Source organism: Panthera tigris, chromosome C1 (genome assembly GCF_018350195.1).
Source record: "Panthera tigris isolate Pti1 chromosome C1, P.tigris_Pti1_mat1.1, whole genome shotgun sequence".
In the NCBI taxonomy this organism is placed as follows: domain Eukaryota; kingdom Metazoa; phylum Chordata; class Mammalia; order Carnivora; family Felidae; genus Panthera; species Panthera tigris.
Window position 1 is genome coordinate 177,075,790 of NC_056667.1, and position 17,669 is coordinate 177,093,458.

Genomic DNA, 17,669 nt, shown 5'->3' on the forward strand with positions numbered 1-17,669 from the left:
AACCAACAACCAAAAAGCACCTGCAGATTCTGGAGGACACGACAGGACCTTACAAACTGGAAACCTCATCTTCTAAACATGACAGTGCTACATCTGCCCAGGTGACAGATTTGCTTTCCTCACTTTCTCGTCTTAAAATTTTTCACATAGGGGCGCCTGGGTGGCTCAGTTGGTTCAGCGTCTGACTTCGGCTCAGGTCACGATCTCACGGTTCGTGGGTTCGAGCCCCGCATTTGGGGTCACTGCTATCAGCAGAGAGCCTGCTTCAGATCCTCTGTCCCCCTCTCTCTCTCTGTGCCCCTTCCCTATTTGCACTCTCGCTGTCTCTAAAAAATAAATACACATTAAGAACATAAAATTTTCACACCCATTTTTTTGTCTTGAATTAGAAAACCAATGAATTTAGAAGAGGAAAGTCTGGCATAGGATTCAAGGGGATTGAAAACAACAAATGACCTATGGAGTGGCAACTCGTGTATCCTCTGCCTTCTTACTCTCTCACCCACCCGCTCTCAGCCACACAGTAAAGCCTGCCACTAGAAGGGGCTATTTTGGGTAGGCCCTTTGGGCAGAGTCCTTTGCTCTCATGGTGTATCGGGGATATAATATTGATTTCGACATGGTAGTTGCCATATGATGTATGGCAGGGAATGGAAGAGAGTGTGTGTGTGCGTGCGTGGGTATGTAGCTTTTAATGAGTCCCATCTAAAAAGCATAGGCCTGGCTGTTGTCAGATCTCGAGTAGGGTGGGGTCAGTTTTCACTCAGCAGCCATGTTTCTAAATAAGCTAAAGTATAACCTTCACTGTGTAAATGCATGTCAGATCCACCCAGGAATAGCTTCCATTCCTTGAGTTCTTACACCATGTAACTCACTAACCATTTTAAACAGGTTATTGCATTTATTCCTCACCCTGTGAGAGATACAAAGGGAAAAGCATCCATGTTTAAGAGCATGGAATCAATTATATGTGAGTTCAAATCCCAGCCTCACTGCTTGACGTTACTAAATAACTTCAAACAAGATATAGATACCTTCGAATTGCAGCCTCCTCATCTGTAAGTTGAGGGCAAATGAGAGAATGCACAGAAGGATACTTAGAGCATGCAGGGCTTACTAAAAGAGCTGACAAATGTTTTGCTCCTATTCATATCCTCAGTGTACAGATGAGAAAACAGAAGCTTGGAGAAGCTGCAAAATGTGCACAAGATCACATAGTTGGCAAGCGGTGAAACTAGCATTTGAACCAGTGTCTATGTGACAAAATAGATCTTCTCAACCCCAACCCCTCGACTGGAGCACTCTCCAGCACAAGTTAGTATTCCATCCACTGGCATGACTGCTACCCTGCGAGCCCCTACTTTAAGAGAAAGAACAACTCTCCATGAAGAGACTGCACCCACATTTGTTTTTGCAAAATAACCACCTTACGATGTCTTGAGAGTTGAGATTTCTAATATCCTTCAGGCTACGAAAGGATCTTACATGGCTTAAGAAAGCTCCAGTTCCTTGCCTTTAGGTCCTTGCTTCCTAACCTGCTCTTTAAAAAAAAAAAAAAAAGGTCCTTGGGGGCGGCTTGTTAAGAGGCGCAGAATGGAGCCTGAATATGTTGCTTTGGATCCTCTTAGCTTCCACCTTGGTCTTGCGCACCCCTGTTTCACCTTTTACTCACTCTATGGAGAATTCCGACCACTTCTGGCTGCAATTTCACACCTGTCAATCCAATGTGACAAAAGAGGAGACCGGGGTATGGCTCAACAGCAGCCTGAGTCTTTAAGTTCCCCACCTGTTGTTTTTTTCAAATGTCAGATTTACAATTCTCTTGAATTTTTACTCACATATCTCTTCCGTCCCTGCCTCCAACAACTACAGAACATCCGCGGCAAAATGAAACATAAACCGATCCCGACAAATTATGATCTTCCTCTACTAGATACTTCTTCCTCCCTTAACTAAGGATAGAGGACAAGAGATAATCTCCCTGATTCATACTGGAGGGAGGAAAATTTCCTTTGATGACTCAGATTTAAACATGTCTGCACATGTTTGGTTTTGTTTGGAGATCAGTATTTAATTTAGAAATGCCTTGAGAGCTGAGATTTCTAATATCTTTTAGGCTAATAAAGTAAAGGATCTTATATGGCTTAAGAAAGGCGCAGTCACCGTATCTCTTTTCAGTTCATCTGGTGCATGAAAAGCTATTCCATTTGCATTAAAGGCTAAAAAATGTCTGGGCTGCAAAAGCCTGCAAGGTATAGGAGGACATCAGCTGCCTGAAGCTTTACATCAAGTGCAATTTGGGGAGGACAAAAAAACAGCCAGATGAGTCTTTCCTTTTAAGGAGGGAAAGAGGCTTAGGTTCTAACTTGGCGGAGCAGATTCATTTAGAAAAAAGAAGGCTCCCTCGGCTTAAATTCCAATTTCTAAATCTCCCTTGGGAGATGAAGGCTCTTCTTGTGTGCCTTTCACAATCAAACAGTTGGTTATAGCCTCTCCCCTCCATGGCTTTGAAATCCTCTCCTATTCACATGGTCACAAGGAGACAGCCCTAGGGCAGGCATGGCAATTGCTTCCTGGGCTCTGTGTTGGCTGCGTTCCATTGGGCGGAAGGACTTCCAGCCTTGGGCAGGGCTACCCTTGGATTCACAAATGCCCACCACTTGGCGGAACAACAGCCCCACGCAACCTCCCTGTCCCCAGATACCCTCTTGCTACATTAACTGCATCATTGATGCATTAAAAAAAATTAAGTGGCCTTTTTATTCTAAGGCAACCATCGGAAAGAGAAAATATTTGAGACTAGCCTTTGCAACTAAAACTGATAACACTGCTTTTATTTTACAGTTGTGGCTTCTCTGAGCAATAAGAAGCATACCTCTTGTATCTGTAAAGAGTTATGCTCTGTATTTTTAGTGCATTATTTGCCAGAAAATAACAAAGATTGCTTTAGTGACAAGAATCTTAAAGGAAGAGACTAGTTCAATTCTAATGCAATCAGTCTTCAGTACTTGGTTAGCTTCTCAAACATTCGCAGCCTTTAGACAGAGAAGCAGTCATGAATTTGACTTCTTGATTAAAAAAAAAATCAGATGATTATCTCATTTCCACAAAGAGTTAATCAACAGGCACTGAATTAATATGCCCTGTCCAGCTAACAGCTGCAGTCAGAGCCCCAAGTTCATAATGCAAGGAGACACATGAATCTGACTCGGGTGCACGCACCTGCTCACCGTCCCAACCTGCATGGAGTGCGTCCAGGTGCTCCCTAACAAATGAGCCTGGCGTACTAACCTCTGGGGCAACTGCCTTGGGTTTAGGCTGCCGTGACCTGAGAAATTCCCACCCCCGGGTGCGGAGGTCACACTCCTGCTGAAGGCGGATGGGGACAACGCCTGGTGTGTGTGGGATCCCTGACAGGCAGGACAGATGTAGAAGTGGCTGTGAGAGCCAGGCTGACTGAGACCACGAAGGCTGAGGAATCCCAGCTGGGCGGGAGGAGGAGGAGGGGGCACTGACCTGGAAGATGAGCACTTTGAAATGGTTGCGCCTGAGGAGCTGGGCGTGGTTGTTCTCCAGCCGCTTCACCTGCGCGCTCTGCCTGTCCATGCGCTCCTTGACCGCGCGAGTGTGGGCGCTGACCTTGCGGGACTTCTCCAGCAGCTTGCTCACCGTGTTGCTGGTGGAGGCCTGGTATTTGGAGAGCTTGGTGAGGTCGTTCTGGATGCCCTTCACGGAGCCCTCTAGGCTGATCTGCCGCTGCTCCATATTGTGCTGGTTCTCCTGCACGGCATCCAGCATGTTCACCAGCTTGTCCAGGAGCGTGAGCACCGTGACGGCGTTCACCTGCGAGTTGTCCCGGATGGCCTCCTCCGCGCTCCCCAGGTTCAGGCTGGGGCTCGGCGTGGAAGAGGGCACGAGGCTGGGGCTGGCTGGCTTCTCCTGCCACACGGCAGACCCCGGGTGCTGAAACTTCTCAGCTTGGGCGGCGTCCTCCCCCATGGCTGGACAGGTGGGAACGTTCTTCTCCGGCAAGAAGGACGGCAGCGAGCGGGCAGAAAGAGGCCTGCTGGCTTGAGCTCAGAGCACCGCTCTCCAGGACTGGCAGAGGTTCAGACAGGCAACAACTGGCTACACTGATCAGGGGAACTGCATTCCAGCTGCTCTTAAAAGCCCTACTCCACCCAGTGGGAGGCGAAGGTTACAGAACTGAGAACCACTCAGGGTTCAGAAGCAGGCGCACACTTCCTAACCGCGTTCTCCTCGGCACGGGGCACTTTCCTGCAGGTTTAGCTTTTCTTTCCTACTCTTCTATCCCTTTATGAAAGAAGTTCAAGGCCATGTTTCAATCATGACTTCATCTAGAGGCGGAGAAAAACATGCTAATTTGGCTCAGCTCCACAGCCTCCAATTGGCTAGAGCCAGTAAACTTTTCTCTGGCTGCTTTGCTACAGATGAAACACTGCTTCGTGTGTGTGTGTGTGTGTGTGTGTGTGTGTGTGTGTGTGTGTGTGTTCCTGCATACAAGTTATTGTAACGGAAAGTATTGTTTACACTTGCCCTAGAAGGACTGGTGGGCTGCAGAAGGAATGGTGTCCTACAGGGAGGGGCCAAGTTTAAAAGGTACTTGCAGACAAGCTTGCACTGTTAATTTTTAATTTTCAGGTGGATGGAAGTAACCCTGATAAGAGCAAGGAAAGTAGCCCAATTCTTATGACTCTTGCGGTTGGGGGTGCAAAAGAAGTTGCAAGTGCCTGAACTTAAGGAATATTCAAATATGTCATGCTGTTACGGACGGTTATCATGTAGTAGAAGGTGAATTTTTGAATGACTAGGTTTTTTTTTTTAATTTTTTTTAACGTTTTTATTTATTTTTGAGACAGAGAGAGACAGAGCATGAATGGGGGAGGGGCAGAGAGAGAGACACACACACAGAATCGGAAGCAGGCTCCAGGCTCTGAGCCATCAGCCCAGAGTCCGACGCGGGGCTCGAACTCACAGACTGTGAGATCGTGACCTGAGCCGAAGTCGGAGGCTTAACCGACTGAGCCACCCAGGCGCCCCTTGAATGACTAGTTTTTAAAACACAGAGTTTCTTTGGAGAAGTAAAATTGCAAAAGGAAAAACAAACAAACAAGCCAAAGTATGGTCTCTTTAAGAACCTACCATGCCAATTTGGTTTAGCTAATTCTGGATCTGCACTGAGAGATTTTCTCAAATACCTATCTGTGCAAGTCACTTATTGACACGTGCCCAGAAGTGCAACGTCGGGCAGCTTGAGTTGGAGTTTCTGAAGTGCTTCTAATGTTTGACATTTCCAAATTCCTGTTCAGTCAAGTGGCACACCTGTTCTGAAACATGGCCCTCCTCAGCTGAGCCCTTGGGACGTGGGGCTTATTTCCTAAAACGACTTTACATGCTTGAATTGGTTTTAAATGTATCCAGCCTTTGAAAGTGCTTTCAGCAGGAAGTTTGTAATAGGCCTTCTATGAACAGTTTTGAGAGGAACAAATGCCAGCTCATACTGGGTCAGGGATTGATAATGGAAAAGTGCTGTTCTTTGGTGGCAAAATCTATAGGTCAGCCAATCAATCGGCAGGTCATTTGTCATCACATTTATTGAATTTTTGAGTCCCCGCTATCTGCTTAGTTCTAGGTTTGATGAACTATCCAGGGGACATTAGTAAAGCATTCTCTAAGACTACATCTGCTAGTTAGGGAGATGAAGATATTTACAGAGACCCCAATTTCCTCAGATAATGGGTACCCCAAATCCACTTTTAAAATTGGGACAATAAGAGGCGCCTGCGTGGCTCAGTCAGTTAAGCGTCCGACTTTGGCTCAGGTCAAGATTTCAAGGTCCGTGAGTTCGAGCCTCTCATCGGGCTCTGTGACGACAGCTCAGAGCCTGGAGCCTGCTTCCGATTCTGCCTCCCTCTCTCTCTGCTCCTCCCTCGCTCATGCTCTGTCCCTCTCTGTCTCAGAAATAAATAAACATTAAAAAAAATTTTTTTTAAAATGTTGACTTTGAGAAGCATGATTTTCTAACAAAATTATACAGTATCATGATACAATGTCCCTTCCCATTTGACTTCTGTGGACAAATATAAAAAGGGTCATTATTGCAAAAATATTTGAGGGCTTCATCAGTTTTCCGAGAGCCTCTCTTAAATTTTGACATTCAAAACACTCCCTTTTGAAGCACTTATTGTTTCATCATCTGCATGGATTTTGTTTCTTCTTCTTTAAATGTGAACTATTTCCAGCTGCAGACTCTCGTTTGTCAGAGGAGTTGTCCATGATTCAGGGGTTTCTTTAACATTACCCTCATCAACTTCGTGATTTCTTACGTGTTCTGAAAGATTTTCAGTTTCACATTATAATCACTTTGCCCTGATTTTGCATTGATTTGCATTGATTTTGCACTGCATTGTTAGACATGGTGTCATCAGTTAGATGAGTGGAAACACTAGACACATGAAGTTGAGGTGGGGAGAGGAGAGAGGCTCCTTGTTAGATAGGAAGAAAGGTTTGCATGTGGACTTACTTTTTTAAAAGTAATTTTGCATAACACAAGTAACATAACAGTTGTCTATTGCTATGTAACAAACCAGCCTGAAATTCAGTGGCTGAAAACGACAATTGACTTTTATGTCCTCGTGGTTCTGTGATTGATGTGGCAGGGCACAGTTAGAATGGGTCATCTGGTTAGACACGCTCGTTCACCTGTAATGGATCCCAGGATGGTCTCAGTCACATGTCTGACTCCTTAGCTGGGTTGACTAGAATGCTGGGATTTCTCTCTCCTCCATCTTTCAGCCTCCAGGGACTCTCCCCCTAGTCTCTCTAGTAGGGAAGCCAAACTTGTTTACATGGTGCCTCAGGATTCCCAGGGAGTGGAAGCAAAATCTTCAGGACCTCTCAAGGCTAGGTTGTGGAACTCTTCCCTTGTCATTTCTACCGCATTCTATTGGTCCAAGTAGGTAGGTCACAGACCAAGCTCAGATTCAAGGAGATAGGAAATAGACACCCCCTCTCTATGAGAGGAACAGCAGAGGCCCAGGATAAAGGCTAAGCCTCATGGGACAGATTGTTGTAGCCATCTTTGGAAACAATCCACCTCAACAAGAATACATTCTTCTTTCAAAATTCTGTTATGAGTAAAGCTGAGGGCCCTTTCCATCACCATTTTCATCCCATTCGCTTTCACCTCTTATCAGAAGTAATCATCTTTATGGATTTGGAGTATATCTTTTGGAAATTATATTTATATGTGATCACAAGTGAATAGTTTTATGTTGTGATGTAATTTGCTTTCTCGTACAACTTTATAAGCAATGGCGACTATGAGGAGCTGTGTAATGGGGACCTGTCCTGTGCAAAATGGCATGGAAGTACATAATGACTTTGACACAAATTCTAAGGGCATCAAAAGTTTGTACAAGGGAAAAACAAAGGCAATAAAGGAAAGCACTGGTGATAGGTTAGAATTTGAGGTAACCCTGAGTAGCCACACTCACCGTTTAGTTGACCTAAGTTAAGCCCTATTTCTGTCTGGGAGAAAATAGTGACATTTAGCAATCAACTCTTGGAAGACATTTTTGAAAAATTAAGTCTACTCATTACATACTAATGTGTTCCTTAGAAATTAGGTATGAGACGTTAGCCTTGATAAAATGGAGGGGCGCGTGGATGGCTCAGTCAGTTAACCGTCAGACTCTTGATTTCTGCTCAGGTCATGATTTCATGGTTCCATTGGTGAGATTGAGCCCGTGTTGGGCTCAGCTCTGACAGTGCAGAGCCTGCTTGGGATTCTCTCTCTCCGCCCCTCCCCGACGTGAGCGCACACGCTCTCACTCTCAAAATAAATAAATAAACTTAAAAAAATAGACTTGATACAATGGCATATAGAAGTCTCCTAGAGGTATCTGAACATGTGAAAGGGACCTGTTTAAGAAGAATTGGTGCGACAGCAAATTAGGCAGGTAGACAAATATGGGGTATGGACATTAGGTTTGGGGCTGGAATGGGGTACCGTGAGTCACAACAGGGTATGATTAGGGATCTAAATCCTCCAACTGACTCAGTAAGGTTTGGTTAATCTTTTAGCATAAACTCTGTGCCAGAGGCAGCTCAATGGCCTTCTTGGTTGGCCTTTTCCATTTAAACTCATATGGCCTTTTCCATTTAAACTCTTAAGGCCAAGAATCCTTCATTCTTGATCTTACTACTGTGACAACCATAAGAGTCCAAGAATGATGATCCCACAGAAAAGAAAGCCCTTCTCCTCAATGGCTAAAGAATCAGAGAAGCTAAGCTGGCCACTCTGTATATCTTCTCCTTTGAACTCCATAGTGGTATTCAAAGCCTTTCAAAGGCTGAGTTGCCTCTTGAGCAGGAGGTCGTATGATTCTATTAACATGATGAAAAGAAAGAACCTGATGACATGTTGGTTTTTTTCTCAAGGAAAGAAGAGGAGAGAAGGAAAAGAAAAGAAAAGGAAGGTGTCTTCTAGGAGGAAGAGGAATATTTTCACCTTTTTATTCTTCTTGATGAAAACTCTTTCTACCACCTACCATATACTTGTGACGTCTCCTTTATGTGGGTAGCTCCTGGCTAAGAAGCAATTCTCCATTGATCTTTTATATTTATGAATGTCTTTTGAGCAGCTATACTGACAGTCTTTTGTTCTGGACTATATTTTCAAGAATGAAGAGTGAATAACCTTGGAAAACAGAGATAGTAGCAAAGGATGGAGAAGGAGCAGAGGGTAAGATTATTTAATGTTCAGTATAATAAAGCAAGGGGTGGGCAGATTCTTGGGCAAAGGTCAGGCAGACTGTAGCTTTTTTTTAAAAGTTTATTTATTTTTGAGGGGGGGGGTAGGAAGAGACAGAGTGCGAGAGGGGGAGGGGCAGATAGAGACACACACAGAATCCAAAGCAGGCTCCAGGCTCCGAGCTGTCAGCACAGAGCCTGATGCGGGGCTCGAACCCATGAGCAGTGAGATCATGACCTGAGCTGAAGTTGGATGCTCAGCTGACTGAGCCAGCCGGGTGCCCCAGATTGTAGCTTTTTATAAAAGATTGGAGTTTCCTAAACTTGAGGTTCTTCACATGGGCTATGAATCCATGACATGTGCAGGATCTACCGATGTGCCTCTCTGCATCACCCCCGTGTGACTTGAAGAGGGGAGGGAAAGGGAACTGATGCGAACATGACATTTATTTGCGTCCTGGGCCCTGAATAATAAAGTCTTTGTCTCTGAGCCAGGAGTCACGTACCTTCTGCCATGAGACTGTGGCAGGTTAACTTTTTTTTGGGGAAGGTGAATGATCATTTGACCATATCCGGCTTCCCTCTGCACTGCATCTTGTAGTGGGTGCAGATAAAAGCAAAGGTGTAGTTTGTAGAAGGCCTGCAGGTCCTTTTACCCTTTGCTGAGGCAATGGAGAGGAATTAAATGTTCACTTTCACTGGAAATATTAATGATGAAAAGCATAATTTTACATAACCCTAATCTCTCCCAACCAAAGTCCCCGTATAACCTATCAGTGATGTCGCTGTGAAATACAGCAACATATAAGGGAATCCTGTATAAATGAGTGATGAAGCCTAAATAATATATAACGTTGACATAAAAGGTAGATTCTACTTCACTCCCCTGAGCTGCCATTTAGGGAATGCCGCAAGTTTTGGAAATCCTGGAGGTTTTGCATTCTCAAGGCCTTCTCTGCCTCTTGGACTCCCATTTCCCAATGTGCCATTTCTGTATGACTCCATACCTGCCCGGTCACGAACCTCAGCCCTTCCCTCAGCATCACAGAACTTGCCTACACAAAGCATTCACGAGTGTAGTGAATGTTAATGCAACTTCAGGGTCCCTGTCAGGAGGATTCTGACATCTTATTGCTTCTTCTCTTCCCAGTTTTATGCCTTCCCGTCTTCTCCTTACCTCCATATTCTATTTCATGAAGGGAAATTTTACTCAAACACTGGCTCTTGGGTTTTACCCTTTACCTCAAAGAGGTATATTGTTATTATCATAAAAAATAGTTTCCTACCTTCCTGAGAAGAATTCTGGTGCCAGTTAAGATAACCAAACTTTTTTTCCCATCTTGTTTTGTTGTCAAGGTCAGAGGCAGGGGGATGCCTTAGCACATTGTTTATTCATCATTCGTTCATCCGATCGACAAATATTACTGAGTAGCAGGTAGGTACGAAGAATATAACAGCAAACAAGAGACAAGTCTCTGTTTATATGGTGCTCATGCTCTGAGGGGGGAGTGGAGACAGGTGATAAAAATTCAGGGTAATGTCAGACAGTGGTAAGTACTATGATGAAAAATAAAGCAGAATGAGGGACCAGAGGGTGACAAGGGCACTACCTTAGATAGCGTGGTCAAGAAAGTCTTTGTTACAGGGTCATTCGAGCAGAGATATGTTGCGGGAATCCAGGTGAGAGGAGAGAGCCTTCTTCTGTGTAATGTGCCATTACAGCAGTGGATGTAAGCAGAAGTGATATGGGCCATTTCCAAATGCTGCCCTTCGGAGGATTGGACGTGCGCTTCACTGATCCTTACCCCTCTTCCCCCCCGCCCCGTACTTTACTTAGGAGGTGACAAAATTGACTTGGGGGCAGAAATGGAAATGAATGTATTGAGAATGGAAGATGGCAGCTCGTCTTGCTCTTTCTTGCTCTCTCATAGCTCTCCCCCTCCCTCTCTCCTTCTCTCTCTCTCTGCCCCTGCGCAGCTGATTAGCTTGCAAACAGAATAACGGTCAAGAGCGTGGACACTCAGACCACGCCTCCCAGGCTCAAATTCCACCAAGGTTCTGTGACTTTGGCCAAATCACGTTTCCTTCCTAGGCCTCAAGTTTTTATTATAAAATGCAAATAATAATAATTCTTATCTTAATTGTTGTAGGTTCTTATAAGGATTAAATAAGTTCACATTTGCGAACTGCTTGGACCAGTGCCTGTAATATGGTTAGCAACGTATGTGTGAAATATATGCATCGAATAAGTAAAAACTCTTAATGTAACAGTCTAGTTTCGCCTTGTGGCTTCGAAGATGTGATTTCATTTTTGTTTCCAAAAATATGTTCATGTTTTGTGTTGCAAATGCCATATTCAAAATTCAAAATATTCCATATTAATACTTGCTCTGGGCCCCTTTCTGACTTGCTCATTCACAGAGCGCTTTGTGGTACGTCCAAAGGAAGTACGTGCGGATGCCCCAGCCTTCCCCACAGAACAATGGACTGACTACTTCAAGTGAGTTGCTACACGCTCAGCACAGACTCAGACAGCACAAGAAAATATCTATCAAGGTTTTTTATCATGGAGAAGTTCAGCGTTTGGGGAAAAGCAAGATTTACGCACAAGAAGCGAGTGGAAGACAATACGAGGCAAATGCCTAATGCAGCAATGAAGTTGTCCCTTCTCAATCTCAGGAAACCCCTTAACCTCACAAAACCTTAGCGTTTGCTTTTCTCATTACAGAGCCCTAAAGCAAACAGGAACTGAGGCAAAGAGATTTAAATTAGAAGAGTAACTTAGTAATAATAATGCTTGTAGTACAGAGCTTTTCATGTATGTTGTCTCAAGGTACTGTAAGACCTTGAAAAACAATGCTTAAAGGAAGTGGGCAGGGGTTCCACTATTTTTTTCTGACCTAACTGATATTTGGGGAGGCCCAGTGCTCGGGACAGAACTGTGAGGTGAACAGATTTATGTGACACTCTTCCTTCCTCAACTAGATAGATCACCTCCTCCTCCTCCATTTCCCTCTCTTCCTTCCTGCTGCAGTTAGTGGAATCTTAATTTTCACCCCCACCCCCACCCCCGCCTCCCCGCCTGTGAAGGGAATCCTGGAGGTTCTGGTCCTCACCTGTTTCAGGGTTTAATAGGGCTTATTTTTCAGTGAGTTGAAGTCGATTTTGTGAATTTGTTTCTTGAAGCATTATGACCAAGAGACATTAAGAAGTCATACAATTTTGTTCTCTGTTCAGCAAACAAACAAAGACCGAGGACAACAACAAAAACTCCTTACCCTGCCGTAAAAGGAAGTTATATTAATTTGAGAGCTGTAAAGAAGGAAATTCCAAAACCATTTTGGTAACCAAGTCTGGTATTTGTCAGGAAACTCTTTTTCATAGATAATGTAAATCCCTGTCGTAGAAATATAAAACCATTTCCTCTCATTCCGTTCTATTTTTTGAGTTAATGAACATCAACATAATGGATTTCTACAAATTACCTATTAATCATAGTTTTGTAATTTCTACACGTTCACGTTAAAATTTAGGAGCCCGGATTAAATTGAGGCTGTTTCTATATAGCACCCATTGGTAAAAATGCTTTTTCTCAAAAATAGTTTGGCAATGCAACATGTCTTAGCACTAAAATATTTTTACAGATGAAAGGTGGTAGAAATAAGTACTTGCCTGGTGGTTCAACCCTCGGAAAGTGCTCGAACTATCTTGAATAATCTCTGAATGCTAAAAATGTGTGATTCCAAATTCCTATCTCTTCGGGCTCACATTTGTTGGCCTCAAAGAAGTGTTGTTTTAGTTGAAGCTATGACTCTGTTCCAACTGAAAAGAATAAATACTGAGTGAGCCCGAAATCCAGGTAACAAAGGTAGGTGACAAGAGCAGAGACAGGAAGGGTCTGGCTGGTTGCCCTCATGAGCGTGACTGCTTTATTGAAACATATTTGGCAGTATCTCTTTCTAAAACATTTTAGGCTGTTGCATAGACAACAGCCATAATATCAGGCCTGATTAATGGCAAACCTGATGGAATGTATTACAATGCAAAAGGGACTTTGTGTCTTCAGGCCTGACTTTCCTCATTTGTAAAACTTGTCTGCTTGATTTCTGAGGCCTTTTCTAGTGATAACACTTTGCAGTTTAATGAACGCTTTAACATTTTTGCAGAGTAATTTTACTAGCATTGTCTCAGATTCTCAGCTTTAAAAACAATACAGATAAACAAACAAACTCATGGATCTGGGACATCCACAAGTGAGGGGCCTGTACCCTCCAACTGGTGGACATTGTTACCCCTTCCTTCTCCTGGGATGGGAAGGGGCCGGGGTCAGGACTGAGGTCTCACTTTGTGGCCTGGAGCCCAGGCCCTGGTTCCGCTACCCCCAGCCCTTGGCCCTTGGGATGAGCTACATTTGGGGTCCGGGAGCCTCCCTCCTTGCCCGTGAGTCTTCCTGGGTCGGGTACAGACCTCTGACTTCTCCCAGCACTCCCAACTGCCTTCCCTGCCCAGTTTATACCTCAAGCTTAGCATGCAATGGAATTTGAACAGAGGGAGGGGAGGGCCATGGCTGTCCCTCATAGTCCAAGATACCATAGGCCCTCTTCTCCCTCTGTTCCTTGTATTTAATAAAAGCCAGTTAAGTAAAACAACAACAACAAAGAAGATACAAAAATAAAATATGATTAGAAATCAGAAACAACCCAGCATCCTTTAGTCACTGGGTCTCACCTCGGCTCACAGCCAAGATTGTCTGACCAAATGTAGCATTTGAGTGGATTAAGTCAAAAGAACCGAACTTGATTTTCGGCTCGGACACTGGTTGACGTTGAGCCCTCAACCTGGTGGGACTGAGTTTCCTCGTGTGTAACGTGAAGGGTTTGACTGGATGATCTAATTCAATTCAGCAGACATTTATTAATGGTTTCCCACATTTGAGAGCTCTCAATAAGGCATGAGGCTGAAGTTGGGAAAAGTCCAAAGATAGAGACATGGAGAAGCTCTCAACAGGAAGAAAGACAGAGCTAAGCGTTGTAATAGAAAAACAAAAAAGGAAAAAGAAATCACAAAGCTTTAGGAGCACAGAGGAGGCACGATGGGCTTTTGGGTTTTCGGGTGTTATGAAAGCTGATGTTCACCTATGGCGGAAGACCCTTTCAATGAAAGTTGTACTTGGTCTGCATTTTGGACACTGTAACTAGCGTATAGAGTTCACTGCAGCTGCTACGGGAACCACAATCTACGATGGTGATTAGGTATGTCCATCTTGCACTGCTAATTGCACTCCTCTGCAGGGTGTGAGAGAAATGAAAACGTGGGAAGATGGAGTTTTTCCAGTTCATGGATTGACCTTTAAAAGAATCAGGGCAGAGAGAGGGTAATGAAGCCAGTAGAGGGAACTGGTGTAAATCTCCCTGACATAAGATTGAACTAATTTAGTTTAAATGGAAGGAAGCCCCATCGAAATTAGAGAAAAATGTAATCTGAATTACAGGATTTTTTTAAAAAAAGACATGCAATTATATTATTGTCAAGTATGTGTGGTAAGTTGAACTAATTGCTGGAAAAGCGTTTCTAAGTGAAAGCGCTATTGGATTCTTCTTTTTAATGAATACGTAACTTTGGATTTGTCAGGACTGTATACGTATAATTCGTGTGTTAACATGTTTAAAATAAAATGACTCATCAAGCTTTTTAAATTTTATTCATGCTGCTCATTTGTTTAATGACCTCCCTCCCCCCCGCCCCCCCAGCCGCCCCTGTCACCCGCCCCGCCTTTTCATGTAAACGGGTCAGAGGTAAACTGGAGTCCAGTATACTTTTGGCTTTTAAAAGTTTATGAATTAGTAGAGTCTGAGCAAATGCTGTCTCACTTTGGTTTCTGTTTACTAGACACTGTGCAATTTTATTACAATCAGATCTGAAACTGTTATCTCTAAAAAGTTGTTGCTAAAAGAGATATCACAGAGGGAGGCCAGCTGGCTGCTTCAAGCTGTCATATGCCATGGCATAGCGAAGGGCGTGACTGACGAGCTTCTGGAAACTCTTCTTGGGCACAAAAACATTGACAGACATTGGGAAGATGGAAGTAAAACAAAGTAGTAAGGCAAGTTCCTCGCAGAGTCTGCTCAAGCTTGGCTATTGGTCAGGAAAGAAGGAGGTCCTATGAAGGCAAGGGCTAAGGTGCTGAGATGGAAAGTTTGAACAGCATCCTGAAAGAGGATGTCTGGATGAAGGATCAGCCGGAGCGAAGAGCGACTGGGCAGTGTTCTCCAAGAGCATCTGAAGATGTGGGCCACACCGTAAACAGCTGGGGGCACCTTCGGAAACTTATCATGGTGCCATTAAAAAGGTAGGAATGGCCATGAGCTGAACTTCCACCCTGACACCAGAGTCATGTGGTCTACAACATTCAGGTCTCCAGTTTCTAGGTCCTGAGATTTATTTTTATCCGCTCTTAGGTGATAAGTTTTGGGGGAAATTGACTCATGCCCTTCAAAGGCATGAGACAGTGATTTGGAAGGCATGTGTATTCATGAATGAGGAGAGAGCTACCCCACATAACAAACAGTGGTCATTCCCTTCATCCTGGCACCCTGTCCTGGAGGTAGTACCTCCTCAGGTCCAAAATCACGTAACGAACACGCGGTAGGTCAGGATGTGCTGCCACAGAGCAGAGGAAGACAGGCACCCCCCAAAAATGTTTTATTCAGGTGAGAATAACTGTAGGTACTGCCTTTTCACATTTTGAGCATGTCTCAGTCTATTGTCCAAGGTCAACGATCATGAGGCTGGTTTCACAAATCTTCAGTAAGGTGGAGACAAAAGAGGGAGTGAAACTGACATACCCAAACCCAATTGCATTTAAGTTAAAAGAGTATGCTGTATTCTGTGATTATGTCCTGGTTGTTTTTAATGGAAAATATTTTGATTTTAGGGAATTATAATCCTATGTAAATTTTTTTTTTTTAATTTGGCAGAATGAAAATATTGGCAACTCTCTGACAGTTCCCTATTTTTCCTTTCCTGGAGGCTGACTTATGGTTCCATGAAATCCCAAAGTTTGAGAATCACTGGTTTAGAAAGCTGAAATAAGACCTGTATACCGGTGGCTTTTAGACTTTTGATCAAGATGCACAGAGAGAAACACATGCTTACATGCAACTCACACGCACATGAATATGTATATACAAATATTTACAATAGAAATAAAAGTTTCACAAAACAATAATTAACTTCACCTCATGCAATACACTCTGGTCTATTCTATCCTGTTTAACATGTCAGTTGATATGCAACGATTCAATTTTACAGCCCACAATTTGAAAAACACTGCTCTAGACTCAGAGCCCTTTTGTCCGGGACATAGCGAATAAACACTGACAGGTGTTTCCTTTTTGGATCTCCTTTTCTAGATTCCACTCAGATCACATCCCTCCTGTTGCACATTTGTTGCCCAGGAAAGGTGACAATCCAACTGATTAAATAAGAGTTTTCTTCATGTTAGTTATATCCTTGTTCTTAGGATGGTCTCTTGCCACTTTGCTGAGATTGAGAAATAGCCTCTATTTCTTTTGGATTTAGAGGTCACATTGGTCTTTTTTTTCATAACACAGAAGTCCCCTGGTCTTATGAGCCCCACATTTACAAAATACATCTTACACTAGGTTATTCTGCAGACTAATGATTCACATCTGTTGTCGCTGACTCTATTCACCTCTACTGCACAGTACGGCATTTTTGTTGCTACTCAAATTCAAGATGTGGGGAGTGCAGGAAGGGGTACCTTGCTCTAGCCCTCAAACACTGACCAAGGAATGTAGGAGAGTCCAGAGGAAAGGAGAAAGGGCAACTCAGACTCACTACAGAAATGAATGATTAAGAATAAGTTAAAATTTCCAGATATAGTTGGTTCGTCTATGTCTGTCTGCCAGATACGTTTTGTCGTTATTAGCTTGGTTTGGGTCGTAGGTTGGTGCTGGTGTGGCAGTGTTATGCGATGGTTCACGTGTGGCTGTGATGCCAGACTGGCTGGGATCAGACCCGTCCTCTGCCGTTCACCGTAGGAACTATTGATGTTCCATTTCAGGATGAGGGGACAGAGCCCCGGAGAGGTTAAGTGACCTTGGACAAATTTCTTAGCCCTCTGAGACTCAGCTATGAAATGAGAAACGCTGAGGATATCTACTTTGTAATGTCACTATGAGGATTGAATGAGTTTATATATGCAACGTGCTTAGCCTGGCATGTGGTAAACAATAAATTTTAGTCATTATTGCCAATTGCCATACAGCTAGCGACTCGCAGGCTGGATTCTCTCTTACCGGTTGTGTAATACTGGGAAGATTACTTAATGGTTCTGGGCCTCAGTTTCTTCATTAAAAAATTGTCACGATGATGATACTACTGCTACGACTAATTGCTATCGTGTTGTTCAATGCTTGACAGATTCAGTGACATCACATATATAACTACCTGCCAGATAGCCAAAATTATCCGTGTGTCCCCATTTTGTATGTGTCCGCTGGGTATAGTCTCTCTAATGTATTAATTGAGATTCGTTGGTTCATCATCAAAGGTCTCGGGTAAATCACAATTTAATACCCTGCTATCCTTTTTCCTGAGAGGGAACAACGTTCTCCCCACCCCACCCCCCAAAGAATCAAACAAACACGAAACTTTAAATAAAGTTGAATTCACTCCAATGACTGTCCTCTTGAATTTCATTATGCACTAAGTATACTGTGTCCTATAAAGCAAATTTCTGCCTGGCAAAGGTTGAGGAAGAGCCAAATTTAAAAGGCCACTAGTTGGCATAATACTGTTTCTTTGTGAGCTTCTCACCGCTCACCTCCCCCCTTAGATCTAAAGCTCCGAGAGTGGGGACCTTGTCTATA

At 43.6% G+C, this 17,669-nt stretch overlaps 1 protein-coding gene across 1 annotated transcript in view; it reads right to left on the minus strand.

The window, feature by feature from the left end:
• CAVIN2 (caveolae associated protein 2) overlaps positions 1-4,310 on the minus strand; it is a 13,257-nt gene extending 8,947 nt beyond the window's left edge. Inside the window, exon 1 of the mRNA XM_007094704.3 lies at positions 3,517-4,310. Within this exon, the coding sequence (XP_007094766.2) occupies positions 3,517-3,999 (483 nt within the window). The 5' untranslated portion in view covers positions 4,000-4,310. The remainder of the gene's footprint in view (positions 1-3,516) is intronic.
• Positions 4,311-17,669: the final 13,359 nt, after the last annotated feature.